This window comes from Bombina bombina, chromosome 2, assembly GCF_027579735.1.
Source record: "Bombina bombina isolate aBomBom1 chromosome 2, aBomBom1.pri, whole genome shotgun sequence".
Classification (NCBI taxonomy): Eukaryota; Metazoa; Chordata; class Amphibia; order Anura; family Bombinatoridae; genus Bombina; species Bombina bombina.
Window position 1 is genome coordinate 1041616938 of NC_069500.1, and position 16014 is coordinate 1041632951.

At 36.7% G+C, this 16014-nt stretch overlaps 1 protein-coding gene across 3 annotated transcripts in view; it reads left to right on the forward strand.

Moving 5' to 3' along the window:
- Positions 1-16014, forward strand: part of LOC128650021 (UPF0462 protein C4orf33 homolog) — a 240790-nt gene that overhangs the window by 187970 nt on the left and 36806 nt on the right. For 2 of the 3 annotated variants that reach the window (XM_053703663.1, XM_053703665.1), the window contains exon 6: positions 5341-5364. The exons of the other annotated variant lie outside the window; for it this stretch is intronic. In XM_053703663.1, coding sequence (XP_053559638.1) covers positions 5341-5364 — 24 coding nt within the window. The remainder of the gene's footprint in view (positions 1-5340; positions 5365-16014) is intronic. 3 annotated transcript variants of the gene reach the window in all.

Consider the following 16014-nt stretch of genomic DNA (forward strand, 5'->3'; position numbering starts at 1 on the left):
ATTACAAGAGGGGCACAAACATATTACAAATTGAAAGAGTTTGCTAAAGTGCGTTAGAATGACCTTGCGTAAAGGGTCAGGGATGAAAAAAAAAATCATCAAACACAATATAAATACATTAAAAGAAAAAGAAATTGTTATACTCATATACACACTATTTGATAAAAAATAATCATGTAAATATTAATTTAAAAAAAGTTATAAGGGTTCAAAGGTATATGATATATATTTGACTGCAAAGTACTACTATATATATAGTGTGTTTTACTGTGTATTTACTGTAAACATTTCACATTCCAATGTTCTTCACATACAGGAAAATGTTATTTTTATTTTAAATGAATATGTCTGTATATATCTATATATCTATTGCTATAATGTAGAATATGCTTAAAACGCTTCAGGTTTTACAATGTAGGTCTAACACGGAGTCGGGTTAATGCACATGAAGAATTAGTTACCTTAAGGCATGTTATTGAAATATTAAATATGAAATATTGTAAAATATATTAATAATTATTATTAACAATTATTATAGGTACAGTTATATATATATAAATTATATATACATAAATATTCTATGTATTATTTTTAGAACATTTATAATAATTTTTTACATTATTTAATAATATTTTTCAATATTTTATATTTAATAAATACGTAACGCGCCTTAATAAGATAACTCATGTTGGGTTAGCGCACATGAAGAATGAATGTACTCCTGTTGGGTTATATGCGCAAACTTCTTAACCTATCATCTATCATTTAAAATAATGTCAAATCAGGGCATCTATAGAGCACAATTGGGGCACTTTTTTAATGAATTATAGGTCTGACCTCTGGTTAATTGCGCTTAAAGTAAATTGAAACCGTGAGCTCCCGGGAGCATTAACCAGCCACTTGTCTGGTTATCTGGTTATTTAATGTGCGCCTTTAAACGGGCAAATGTTTCCCTTTACGGGCACATGTTAAAATAGTGCTCCAATCAAAATCTAACCCTAAATGTGGTGGGGATTCAGCAGTTCAGGTGTTCATTATGGTGGGGAATTCTTAATAGTTTAGACAATAAGGGCCCAAGCTATCAACCAGCAGGCAAGCATGCAGCGTCAAATGCCCACATGTATTATTACACAAGCACATGCAAGCGCTGTGCTGCTCCCTACTATTCCATGACCAGTCAAGTGAGAGCATGGCCTTTCAATCACCCAGGACAAACAAGTGTGTTGGGCTGGTCTATCAGTTTGTGGTTAAATGTGGTGGGGCCTTAGTGGTTATGGGATCTGGCCGGGGCTAAGTATGGTGGGATTATGGTGGTTTAGGGGCAGTATGGGACATTTATTTGTATTGTGTGTATTCTATACACTGCCCTAATGCAGAATTCTCTGTTAGCACTAGTTTAGTGCAACAAATAATTTGTATGTATTCCACATCCAATCAAAACAGAAAAAACAGCTTATATGATTTGGGACTCAAAGAGAAGAGGTGTATCTATATATACAACATATGATAATTACACTGCATACTGCCTCCCTTTGGAACTCAGTAATGCCTGGTTTTAATTTGTCTCTGATCGACTTAAATGTGATGAGTTTTATTGCTAAAAAGCCTGTTGTCTTTTTTTAAAGAGATACTAAACCCCAAATTTTTCTTTTATGATTCAGATAAAGCATGCAATTTTAAGAAACTTTCTAATGTACTCCTTTTATCAATTTTCTTTGTTCTCTTGCTATCTTTATTTGAAAAATAAGGCATCTAAGCAGATCACTGAGCAGCATTTATCCACCAATCAACAAGGACAACCCAGGTTGTGAACCAAATATGGGCCGGCTTCTAAACTTACATTCTTGCTTTTTAAATAAAGATAGCAAGATAATTTAGAAAAATTGATAATTTGAGTAAATTAGAAGGTTGCTTAAAATTGTATGCTCTATCTGAATCATGAAAGATAAAATTTGAGTTCAGTGTCCCTTTGAATATTAGAAAGTAATTACTACCACATACCTACCCTTGTTACTTTCTTTTATAACTGATTCTGAACATTTATATATATATATATATCTTACTGTTCCCATTTTTGTCAGCTTATCATTTTTAAAATGGTTTATTTTACCAAAATCCACATCTACTAGTTTGACAAAGGAATAAATTACAAGAAATTGAAAACTACGATTTGCTTTCTCCATTCTTGTAAAACCCATATTTATGCATAGTACATATGAGCACAAGCACTGCTTTGCGAAATGTCTGCACACAGAATAAATGCATTTTAAACTTTGCTTTTATTTTAAGCAAACATTATCATTGTTTTGCAGTCAACAACCAAAGCTTTTAGAATGTTTATCTTACCTTATTTGCCGTTACCAATAAGGGACATATATACATTGTTCAAGTAATGACTGTGTTGAATGTTGAGCTCAGAATTCTACAAGATCCACTGCAATATTTTCAGAGCTAAACAGCAAAAAAAAAAAAATTATAATAAATAATGAATATAAATTTTTTTTACATTTGTTTTTTTTTTTGGGGTGGGGGGAGTTAAATTTTAGTCTAATTTCCCTGTAACCGTTCCTGTGATATATCTACATTTGTTTAAATTCACACGTCTTAAAATATTCTAATCTGCTGCACTATTGTAAATATATTTTCCATTCCAATATTTTTGAATGGAAGAAAATTCCTTGAAAGTTATAGCAAAAAATTCAAGGTTGAATGGAAAAAAAAATCCTAACTAAATATTGTCAGGTTTAAAAAAATAAATAAAAAATTGTCAGGCTAATGGGAAAGGTAATATAATTTATGTTAGCTAATTTTTCAAGGTCACAATTTTAATTGCATTGATAACATTATTCAGAGTGATTTTCATTATTAAGTTCTGTCGTTTTTGCTTTACTGGCAGTTGGCTTATTGCAAATTGCTGCTTTATTATAATTTTTTCTCTGCTGTGGTAATTGAGGATGGTAAATTTCTTTGATCATTTATGTTAGTGCTGGCAACATATATCTTGTTAATAGTGAACCATTTGTTTGAATAATGCCAGAAAATCTTCAAATCCCTCGTAAATTGGTTTTCACAGAATTTCTTCAATCAAATTAATCAAAAAAAGCCACCTGAATACAGAATCAAAACACGTCATATAGATTTTCTCGCTCAGAGCCAAAGACCTATTTTGAACATCTGAACTTCCTCCTCCCCCACTAGGCCACATCATCTTTTGAATAATGGAGTAATTTATTCTGCATAAGATATTATAGGATATGTAATGAAGCTTGTCTGAGACTAAAGTATTTCTTTAATATATGGCAATAATGTTTCCCTTTGCCCAGAAGAATATTAATGCTTCATTTTTTGATTAGACAGACGGTTTAGGGCAAATATCTGATCAATATGCATTGCAGATGCTGACAAACATTCCATGCTAAGCATTACTTTAGCTGTGATTGTTTAGAGCTGGCAGTAAGATGAATTCAGCAAGTAGTATGCAGTCAAGCAATCACAGTCAGAAATTGGGCCGGCATCTGTTTGTATGAGGGGAGGAAAAAAAAAACTCATTCTGAAACATTTTCTGTTGATAACATTAGATTTGAGAGCCTGGAATAGGGCTAGGGATCTCATGCAGAGCCACATTTGTGAATAAAACCTATGCTTGCCTGATAAAATAAGCAAACGCTTTCAGATCATCTGCCTTTCAGGTCCCCAAGCTGTATTATCTCCTTGAAACCCTCCAGCAACTCTGTATTACTTTGCCAGCAGCTAAATGCTCCAGGTTGTTAGATGTTTTTTATTCAGAAAGTTGCAATATGTCAGGTTTCTTTTTTTTTCATGTGTGTTTTTTCCCCAGTATTATAAATAGAAAATTAATTTGCAGAAGATGTTACCAACATTTTTTTTAGTTTACGTTTTCTTTTATGAAAACATATAAAGCTATGTAAATGACCCTATCTAAGACACAAATTGGAGCTAAATGTCTATCCTGTTCTAAATATTTCTGCGGCAGGACCAGTAATTAATAGCAACCTTCTAAAAATAGTGACAGGTTCCAAATATATTATTTGCACAACCTAATACTTTAAATGGGCAGAGCAAAATACTTTTTATAGTGTCCTCAGAATTTGGTCTCATTTTCTTGTGACCTGTTTTTATGCCTACACAAACTCACTTTTTACACCTGCCTTGTGATGGTGTAAAGTTCTTACAATACTACTGTACCAGGGTAAACCTCATTGTGGACAGGTAAAACATAACCAATCCACTGCCTTAGGTTACTACTACTACCTATATTGTACCCTTCATGGCAATAACCACATTCCCTGTATTTAATACATAACCTATACAACATAAAGAATGCTACTCCTACTGCTAAGTTCCCTTCAACCCTAAAACATAAGAAAAAAAGCTTAAAAATGCCCCTACCTTATCATTGATCCAGTCAGGTAATTCTTTAGCATTTTCTGGCATCAGATATTGTGAATTTTGATGGGGGGTGGGGTAAGTGTTGTAATGGAGGGGTTATGATACATTTTTATAGTGCAGCAACACTTTACCTCTATGCTATAATTAACAGGGTTATTGTGAAAGTTGACAGAAGTTCCTTACCAAGCTTGTCATTTAGAGGGGCTGTTGTTTAGTTTTGTCTTATTAGAGTAAGATGTCACTTAGTAACAGACAATCATTTGATTATGGTTCTGCAGCTTATCTCCTAGACATAGGACCAATATCTAGCCTGTGGTATCTAATGTAAACATGCAGTAATAAAATGTAATGATGAACATAAAATCATAGACCATAGTTACACAAAATTCATTTTATAAGACAGTTTAACCTAAAAACAAATAGATGAAGACATGCGCTCACATGCACAAACACACAAGCAAGCATGCACCTAATCCATATCAAGTACTGTTCAGATTCAAGGTCTGGAATGACTGTACTGACCTTTAGAGAACTTTATATTATGCAATACTTTATTCTATCTGTATGTGCCATTATCTTATATTCAATCTATATGCTGGAAACACATTCAAAATACATGAGGGCATTCAGAGCTGTATTGTGTGAGATAATTTGTTAAATTCATCTTTGTAATGTTAACATCTTCTGAGCATTAAATAAAAATTGTTGTTGATTTTAGGCTGCCTTAAAGGACTGTCCACCAAGAAATTGATACCAGTAGCTTTTTAAAGTCTAATTTATAGCATTGTGTTTGATTCCACATTACATTTTGAACATGAATAATATTGATCCCAGCAGCTATATTTTCATTTCTATTTTGATGTATTGTAGAACACTGCAAAGTAGGCTGCCTGAAAACATTTTCATTTAATTTGATTTTTTATCTTACAGTGTCTGTTTCTTCAGGTCTATCAAGTGAGTTGAAGAGCTGGGTCAGCGGGTTAGGAAGCCAACTTCAGAAATTCATGGTTCCAAGTTATATTTCTACCAGGGCCAACTCTAGTAGTGTTTCTATGTAGGTTTGCATGGTTACAAAATTACCATAATATTTAAACTTGCGCCCCCTTCATGCTGTGTGGCTGATGGGGAAGGTAAATATTGCTGCTTTCACCTCTTTCCCCTGCTTCCTAGCCACAACCTTGGAATGCCTTATTATGCCCTGGGACCATGCACAATACACTATCCCCACCCACAGACACCCACAACAATATTTCTGCCTGCCTTGACTCTGCCTATGAAACATACACAACTCCACCCCAAGCCTTTCTGACTAAGTCCCCAGCTTCTTAAATTGTTTGTCACTATTTTCGTAAAATTCCATAGCCATCTATGTTTATGTGACTTCTGTAAAACCAGCCATAAACTGCTTATAAAAAAAGAAAAATACTGCTAAAGCTCTCAACATATGTAATCAAAATGCAAATTCTTTAGGCTGCTGGGTTTCTAAAAAATACCAAATTTCCCATTTGTCAATATGATGAGGGTCTTAAGTCACCTTGGATAAAAACCATGATTTAGAAATGCATCTTTCAACATCTCACTCTTTAGAATTACCCCACTCCTTATAATTTTCACTGTTATTTTAAATATAATTTCTTTTACAAGATATGACGAGTCAATGGATTTCATCCTTACTTGTGGGATTAAACCTCCTGCTAGCAGGAAGTGGCAAAGAGCACCACAGCAGAGCTGTATATATAGCTCCTCCCTTACCCTCCCCCTCCAGTCATTCTCTTTGTCTGTGTTAGTGATAGGAAGAGGTAAAGTGAGGTGTTAGTTTAGATTCTTCAATCAAGTAAAGAACAACTATTATTGCTCTTGCTAGTCTGTTTAACATGTCTGACCTTGAGGAATCTACTTGTTCTATGTGTTTAGATGCCACTGTGGAACCCCCTCTTACTTTTTGTCCCTCATGTACTGAAAGGGCCTTACAATGTAAAGAGCAGATTTTATTTAAGGAAAGTGTGTCTAAGGATGATTCTCAGTCTGAGGAGAATCAGGGTATGCCGTCAAATTCTCCCCAAGCATCACAAGCTTTAATGCCCACCCAAGCGACGCCGGGTTCTTCAACCGCGTCTAATTCATTTACCTTGCAGGATATGGCTGCAGTTATGTCAACTACCCTTACAGATTTTTTTTATCTAAGTTGCCAGCGTTACAGGGCAAACGCAGTAGGACAGAAGTCAATGTGAATACTGAGTCCTCTGATGCTTTGTTGGCTATTTCCGATGTACCCTCACAGGGATCTGATTTGGGGGTCAGGGAACTTCTGTCTGAAGGGGAATTTTCTGATTCGGGAAGTGTGTTGCCTCAGACAGATTCGGACGTCATGTCCTTTAGATTTAAGCTTGAACACCTCCGCCTGTTATTTCGGGAGGTTTTAGCGACTCTGGATGACTGTGACTCTATTGTGATATCACCAGAAAAATTGTGTAAAATGGACAAATACTTAGAGGTACCTGCTTACACTAATGTTTTTCCGGTTCCTAAGAGAATTTCGGAGATTATCAAGAGGGAATGGGACAGACCGGGTATACCGTTCTCACCTTCTCCTAATTTTAAGAAAATGTATCCCATATCTGACACTGTTCGGGACTCTTGTCAAACGCTCCCTAAGGTGGAGGGAGCTATATCTACCCTGGCTAAGCGTACAACTATTCCTATTGAGGACAGTTGTGCTTTCAAAGACCCTATGGATAAGAAAATGGAGGGTCTTCTAAAGAAATTGTTTATTCATCAGGGTTTCCTGTTACAACCGACGGCCTGCATGGTACCAGTTACCACTGCGGCGGCCTTCTGGTTTGATGCCTAAGAAGAGTCTCTTAAGACTGAGACTCCTTTAGAGGATATTTTAGATAGAATTAAGGATCTTAAGCTGGCTAATTCTTTTATCACGGATGCTGCCTTTCAGATTGCCAATTTGGCGGCTAAAAATGCTGGATTTACCATTTTAGTGCGTAGAGCTTTATGGTTAAAATCTTGGTCTGCTGATGTGTCATCTAAGTCAAAGCTTTTGGCTATTCCTTTCAAAGGAAAAACCCTATTCGGGCCTGACTTGAAAGAAATCATTTCTGACATTACGGGAGGTAAGGGTCATCTCCTACCTCAGGATAGAACTGCTAAACTGAGGGGTAAAAAAAATAATTTTCGTTCCTTTCGGAATTTTAAAGGAGTCACCTCATCTTCCTCTTCTTCCGCCAAGCAGGAAGGGAATTTTGCTCAGGCAAAGTCCGTCTGGAGACCCAACCAGGCTTTGAACAAGGTTAAACAACCCAAGAAGCCCGCTGCTGCTACAAAGACAGCATGAAGGGGTGGCCCCTGATCTGGGACCGGATCTAGTAGAGGGCAGACTTCTCTCTTTGCCCAGGCTTGGGTAAGAGATGTGCAGGATCCTTGGACACTGGAAATCGTGTCCCAAGGGTATCATCTGGAATTCAAAGATTCTCTCCCAAGGGGGAGGTTTATTTGTTCACGATTGTCTGTAGACCAGATAAAAAGAGAGGCATTCTTACATTGTGTTAAAGACCTCTCTACTATGGGAGTAATTCGTCCCGTTCCAAGAATCTTTTCGTGGTCCCCAAAAAAGAGGGCAGGTTTCGACCCATTTTAGATCTAAAAAGTCTAAACAAGTTTCTCAGAGTCCCATCCTTCAAGATGGAGACTATTCGTACAATTATGCCATTGATCCAGGAGGGTCAATATATGACTACCATGGACTTGAAGGATGCATATCTTCATATTCCTATCCACAAGGATCATCACCAGTTCCTAAGGTTTTCCTTTATAGACAAACATTTTCAGTTTGTGGCTCTTCCCTTTGGGTTGGCCACAGCACCCAGGATCTTCACAAAGGTTCTAGGGTCACTTCTAGCAGTTCTCAGACCGTGGGGCATTGCAGTGGCGCCTTATCTGGATGATATTCTGATCCAGGCATCGTCTTACCATCTAACAAAGTCTCATACAAACATGGTTCTGTCCTTTCTGAGGACTCACGGGTGGAAGGTGAATCTAGAAAAGAGTTCATTAATTCCACAGACAAAGGTTCCCTTTTTGGGAACTCTAATAGATTCCATAGCTATGAAAATTTTCTTGACGGAGGTCAGAAAGTTAAAGATTCTGAATACATGCCGAGATCTTCAGTCCAATCCTCGGCCATCAGTGGCTCAGTGCATGGAGGTAATTGGATTGATGGTGGCGGCAATGGACATCATTCCGTTTGCTCATTTTCATCTCAGACCACTACAACTGAGCATGCTCAGGCAGTGGAATGGAGATTATGCAAATTTGTCTCCTCAGATAGATCTGGATCAGGAGACAAGAGACTCTCTTCTTTGGTGGTTGTTGCCGGATCATCTGTCCCAAGGGACGTGCTTCCGCAGACCCTCATGGGTGATAGTGACAACGGACGCCAGCCTACTAGGCTGGGGTGCAGTCTGGAATTCTCTGAAGGCTCAGGGTGTGTGGACTCAGCCGGAATCTCTTCTTCCAATCAATATTCTGGAATTGAGAGCAATATTCAATACGCTTCAGGCGTGGCCTCAGTTGGCTTCAGCCAAATACATCCACTTTCAGTTGGACAACATCATGACTGTGGCTTACATCAATCATCAGGGAGGAACAAGGAGTTCCTTAGCGATAACAGAAGTATCAAAGATTATTTGGTGGGCGGAAACTCACTCTTATTATCTGTCAGCAATCTACATCCCAGGAGTGGACAACTGGGAGGCGGACTTTTTAAGCAGACAGACGTTTCATCCGGAGGTCTTTGCCACTCTGATCCTCAGATGGGGCAGACTGGAATTGGATCTGATGGCGTCTCGTCAGAATGGCAAGCTTCCAAGATACGGATCCAGGTCAAGGGATCCTCAGGCCAAACTGATAGAAGCCTTGGCAGTGCCTTGGTCGTTGAACCTAGCTTATGTGTTTCCACCGTTTGCTCTCCTTCCCTGGGTGATTGCTCGGATCAAACAGGAGAGGGCTTCAGTAATTCTAATCACGCCTGCGTGGCCTCGCAGGACTTGGTATGCCGATCTAGTGGACATGTCCTCTCTGCTGCCGTGGAAGCTTTTATTGAGGCAGGACCTTCTCATTCAGGGACCCTTCCATCATCCAAATCTAGTTTCTCTGCAGCTGACTGCTTGAAGATTGAACGCTTGATTTTATCTAAGCGGGGGTTCTCTGATTCAGTCATTGATACTTTGATTCAGGCACGTAAGCCTGTTACTAGAAAGATCTACCATAATATATGGCGCAAATATCTTTATTGGTGCAAATCCAAGGGCTACTCATGGAGTAGAGTTAGGATTCCCAGGATTCTGGGAGGATTGGAGAAAGGGTTATCAGCAAGTTCATTCAAGGGACAAATCTCTGCTTTGTCAATTTTACTACACAAACATTTGGCAGATGTTCCAGATGTTCAGTCTTTTTGTCAGGCTCTGACCAGAATCAAGCCTGTGTTTAGACCAATTGCTCCACCCTGGAGTTTGAATTTAGTTCTTAATGTTCTTCAAGGGGTTCCATTTGAACCCATGCATTCCATAGATATTAAGTTGTTATCTTGGAAAGTTTTATTTTTGGTTGCTATTTCTTCTGCTTGTAGAGTTTCTGAGCTTTCAGCATTACAATGTGACTCGCCTTATCTTATCTTCCATTCTGATAAGGTGGTTTTACGTACCAAACCTGGGTTCCTTCCTAAGGGTGTTTCAAATAAGAATATTAATCAGCAAATTGTTGTTCCTTCATTATGTCCTAATCCTTCTTCTAAGAAGGAGCGTCTGTTGCATAACTTGGACGTGGTCCATGCCCTGAAGTTTTACTTGCAGGTGACTAAGGAATTCCGTCAATCATCTTCATTATTCATTGTGTTTTCTGGAAAGCGTAGGGGCCAGAAAGCTACGGCTACCTCTCTTTCTTTTTGGCTGAAGAGTATCATCCGTCTGGCATGAGACTGCTCGACAGCAGCCTCCTGAAAGAATTACGGCTCATTCTACTAGGGCTGTGGCTTCCTCATGGGCATTTAAAAACGATGCTTCTGTTGAACAGATTTGCAAGGCTGCAACTTGGTCTTCTCTTCACACTTTCTCCAGATTTGACAAATTTGATACTTTTGCTTCTTCTGAAGCTGTTTTTGGGAGAAAGGTTCTTCAAGCAGTGGTGCCTTCCGTTTAGGTTCCTGTCTTGTCCCTCCCTTTCATCCGTGTCCTGTAGCTTTGATATTGTATCCCAGAAGTAAGGATGAAATCCGTGGACTCGTCATATCTTGTAAAAGAAAAGGAAATTTATGCTTACCTGATAAATTTATTTATTTTACGATATGACGAGTCCACGGCCCACCCTGTCATTTTTTTGACAGGTATGTACTTATTTTTATTAAACTTCAGTCACCTCTGCACCTTTGACTTTTCCTTTTTCTTCCTAACTTCGGTCGAATAACTGGAGGGGGAGGGGAAGGGAGGAGCTATATATACAGCTCTGCTGTGGTGCTCTTTGCCACTTCCTGCTAGCAGGATGTTTAATCCCACAAGTAAGGATGAAATCCGTGGACTCGTCATATCGTAAAAGAAATAAATTTATCAGGTAAGCATAAATTTCCTTTTTTTTAATTAAAGTTACTACAAATGCATTTTGCCCATAATTTAGTTAAGCTTGACTAAATTTACCATTGAGAAAGGCAATTGGTGCCGAAATGCACTTGTTTTTTCTTTTAGCCTTCTTTAACTGTTGTCTTCACCCCCACCTGATGCTGAGATTCCAGTCATTAGCCAGGAATCTGAGGGAAGTGAGTTGCAGTAACATTAGCCTTTTCCTCTTCATCTTTTAAAATAGTGTATGACTTTGAGCTCCTAGAGTATTTTAACTATGGTTTTAATGTAGTACATTAAAATAATAATTTTAGTGGTAGAATTGTGCAAATCATCTACCTCCTTTTTCCTTAAAGGGACATAATACTCATATGCTAAATCACTTGAAACTGATGCAGTATAACTGTAAAAAGCTGACAGGAAAATAGCACCTGAGCATCTCTATGTAAAAAAGGAAGATATTTTACCTCACAATCTCCTCAGCTCAGCAGAGTAAGTTCTGTGTAAAAAGTTATACTCAGCTGCTCCCAGCTGCAGGTAAAAAAATTAAAAAAAAATGAAGAAATGAACAGCAGCCAATCAGCATCAGCAGTTCTGAGGTCATGAACTCTTACTGTGATCTCATGAGATTTGACTTAACTCTCATGAGATTTCATAGTAAGCTTCCTTTACCTGATTGGTGAAATAATATGAGAGTGCACGATGCTAGTCCCTTCAGATGTCCCAGGACAAACACACTAAAATGCTGCTTAGAAATCCTTTACAATGGGAGGTGGCTACTGAGGAACTTTTGAGGTAAAATATCTTTCTTTTTTACATAGAGATGTTCAGGTGATATTTTCTAATCAGCTTTTTACAGCTATGCTGCATCACTTTCAAGTGTTTAAACATTTGGGTATTATGGCCCTTTAATTATTACATTTTTGTGGAGATTTTACCAAGTAGTGTTACTACAGCATCCATCTTGTTTCTATATTTCATAATAGTACATATATAGTGCCAGTGATCATTTTTTGTTTTTTATAATCCATCAGTAAACCTGGCTCTCGTGTGGATTTCTATTGGTTTTAACTGTATATACTCACCAATTCATTGGCTTTTACTCAGCTCATATGTTAATGAACACAATCATTTTATGTTTTAATAAATACTTAAAATACAGCTAAAATCCCCATAAAACATGTACACAGCTAAAATATAATCTGAATGTTCAATTATGATTGCAATGAAGTATTTTGACATTTTAAAAATGTTAATTATAAAATTATGCAAAATAATATAAATTGTTAATTGCACACATGTCACAAATTGATGGTGTAGTGGGAAAAAAACAGATTGAGACACATTAGACAATGATCATCAATACTGAATCAATTAGCTGCCATATTTTCTTTTCCTGTGTATATATTGCTGCTATATGTGCCTAAGGAAGCCACTGCAAAAAAAAAAAAAAAAAGTCCAAATAAAAAGAGAACATAACAGTACATGGATATACTGGCTATTGCATGCCAAATGTATATGGCTTAAAGGGACACTGTACCCAAATTTTTTCTTTTGTGATTCAGATAGAGCATGCAATTTTAAGCAACTTTCTAATTTACTCCTATTATCATTTTTTCTTCATTCTCTTGGAATGTTTATTTGAAAAGCAAGAATGTAAGTTTAGATGCCGGCCCATTTTTGGTGAACAACCTGTGTTGTCCTTGCTGATTGGACAACACCTATAAACCAGTGCTGTGCATGCTCTATCTGAATCATGAAAGGAAAAATTTGGGTTCAGTGTCCCTTTAAAGCAGTGTTTCCCAGCTCCTGTCCCCAGGACACTTAAAGGGACAGACAACTCCAAAAATGTTATTGTTTAAAAAAAATAGATAATCCCTTTATTACTGATTTCCCAGTTTTAAATAACCAACGCAGTTATTTTAATATACTTTTTACCTCTGTGATTACCTTGTATCTAATATTTCTTTGACAGGCCGATCACATGGCTATTTGTTATCTATTGACTTGCATTTTAGCCAATTAGTGCAGTGTCTTCCACAACCCACGGGTGTGAGCACAATGTAATCTATATGGCCCACATGAACTAGCAGTCTCCTGTTGTGAAAAGCAAATACAAAAGCATGTGATTAAGAGGGTGTCTATAGTGGAAAACCGGCAGAAATGTAGAGGTTTAAATGTTTTAAAGTATATTAATATAACAATGTTGGTTGTGAAAAGCTGGGGAATGGGTAGTAAAGGCATTATCTATCTTTTTAAACAATAACAATTTTGGCATTGACTGTCCTTTTAACAGGCCAACTTTTCCATATATCTTATCTAGAGCAGAGGTGAAATAATCAGCTGATGTGTGAGCTGATTATTTTACCTGTGCTCTAGTTAAGGTATAATTAATATCTGGTCTGTTAAAGGTCCCGAAGACTAAATTTGAGAAACACTGGCTTAAAGAGACAGGAAGCATTTTAAGATTGTAATATAAAATAACTAGTTAAGCATAGTTAGACAACTTTGCAGTTTACAGTTATTATTTATTTATTTATTTATTTTAAATAATTTTTATTGAGGTTGTTCAAAGATATAACAAAATGTGTTCAATAGCATATACAATGAGTACATCAATATTTGTTTTGAAGATACATGCAAGTACAAAATTATAAATTACAATACACATTACTATGTGATTTCCAGAAATCAAGATAATACTAACAACCGTAGTTCTAATGAACAGAAAAGAATGAAACCTTATTTTATTAACGAGATAAATGCACCTCCAATACTTCAGGGGCCACTCATGGGCCCATATAAACTTAAGTGACTCGGAGGAGGAACTCTAATGGAATATACGGTCACTTTTGGACGCTCTGATGTCTGCTGGGCAAGTTAACCTTGCTGAAGTTATAATAAGGGTAAAGCTTGTTTATTAAAGTTACTTGCAAATACATATATGGTAACTAGATTCGAGCTGGACAATGTCAGCTTGGTAGATGGGTATTGCCACTTAACTTAGCCTATATCTGGTATGGAGGGTAGGCTTGTGTGGGACATGGAGAAACCTTTAGAAATGTAATATATCAGGGGGTACTCAGATGTAGAACTGGAATTGAAATTACTCTCAGGTGAAGACAAGTCAGAGAGTGACGGCTAAAACTCATCAACAAGTGAGAAGATTTAAGTGCTAGGTCGACTAGTGACATTTATTATATTACAGTATTTGGCAGAAATCTAATGGTACAATATTATATATATTATCCCACTATGGTAACTGCCAACCTTACTAGAAAGGAGAGTGTAGTTGTATGCGTTGACTCCTGCTTAGTGTATATACAGTTATTATTTTTTTTAACCCTTTTCATGTCATTTAATTCTGAAAATGTTGTGTTTTATAACTCTCAAGTTGGAAATGAAGACTTCTCACTCGTAGACCAACAACATATATTTTACTTATTGGCTTTAGCAAAGAACTACTGCAAAACAATACATTTGTTTACTAACATAGTGACTGTAGCTAGCCTTGTTATCCCCAGAAGGAAGTCCAGATTGGCTCCTAAAAAATGTCAAATCAACGGTGGAGTTTGACAATTAAAAAACAAGTGCAGCAGAGAAGAGGCTAAATTGTTTGAAAAATGTTTAGACTTGGTTGATAGGTTATTCTAATAAAAAAATCATACTTCTAATGTATTGAAACGCTAAATAAACAAAACAAAAAAGTCGGAATGTAGTTAATTAATGGGAAACCCCATCTACTGCATTTGTAAATGTTTGTATGAATAAGTAATAATTTCCCCTGCAAAAATATAAGGAAAATTGCAAAATACACCATCAATTTACAACAGCAGCCTGTCTATTTTTTATGTCAAAGATTTTATGCAATGATGAGGTTTATATTGAAAGTTTAGTGACATATTGCAGCCATCACAGAAGTCTTCTTTGATATTAAAATATGAATAAACTTTCATTTCAAGCTGTCTTCATCCTTCAAGACAAAAGAGCCTCAATGTAGCAGGATTGATTGCAGAGTTAAAAGATTAGATCAGTGGAATTAGATTTCCCTATCTGAGGCACTGAATTCATCCCAAGTGTCTCATTGATATTATGGCTTGAAGAGGGGAAGCAGTCAACCTATTTGGAACAGCTTTAAGTAATCAATGTCAGCTTCTTTTATGTCACTTTTTTTCAGATGTTATTTTTGTATTTGGTGACCAAAAAAAATCAAAACATTGATATGTGACTGTAACATGATTCCTGTATGCAAAAATAAATCAACTAAACATAGAAGGTATTCATTTCTTACATATGAAACATAGAAGTGCCAAATAATACTGTTTGTGCCATTAAAAAAACAAATAACTTCTCAAAGGGACATAAAAGTCCCTGGCATGTCCACGAGTTTCAATAGATTGGACTTTTTCCATTCAGGGGCTAGATTATGAGTGGCGTGCTGTTGTGTGAGCGCCGAAAGTAGCACGTGTATTACAAGTTGAAAGTAAATGTGTTTGCTTGAGCGCAATTGAATTTAACCCACGTCAGGATAGTGTGACTTCAGAGCTCTGGTTACTGTTAAGCGAGTCAAAACACATTTAAAAGTACAGTTACAGTCATAATAAAACTGTCTAATAAAAATTATTTAAAAAAATATTCGAAAATTTAATTGAAAACATATTATTCACACATTATTTGATGTTTTACTTTGTGAATCTAAAGTATTTTTTAAAATATACGCTCATTTAAAATCTGATGATTGCAACACATTCCAAAAAGGTTGGGACAGGGGAAATTTAGGATTAATAGCAATGTGACAAGTTGAAATAAGAAGGTGATGTGAAACAGGTGAGGCAATTGTGTATTCATAGTATATAAGTAGCTTCCAAAAATGTCTAGTCCTTCAAGAGCAAGGATGGGTCGAGGTTCACCAATCTGTCAACAGATGTGTCAGCGAATAATCCAACTCTTTGAGAACAACATTCCCCAAAGACAAATCGGTAGG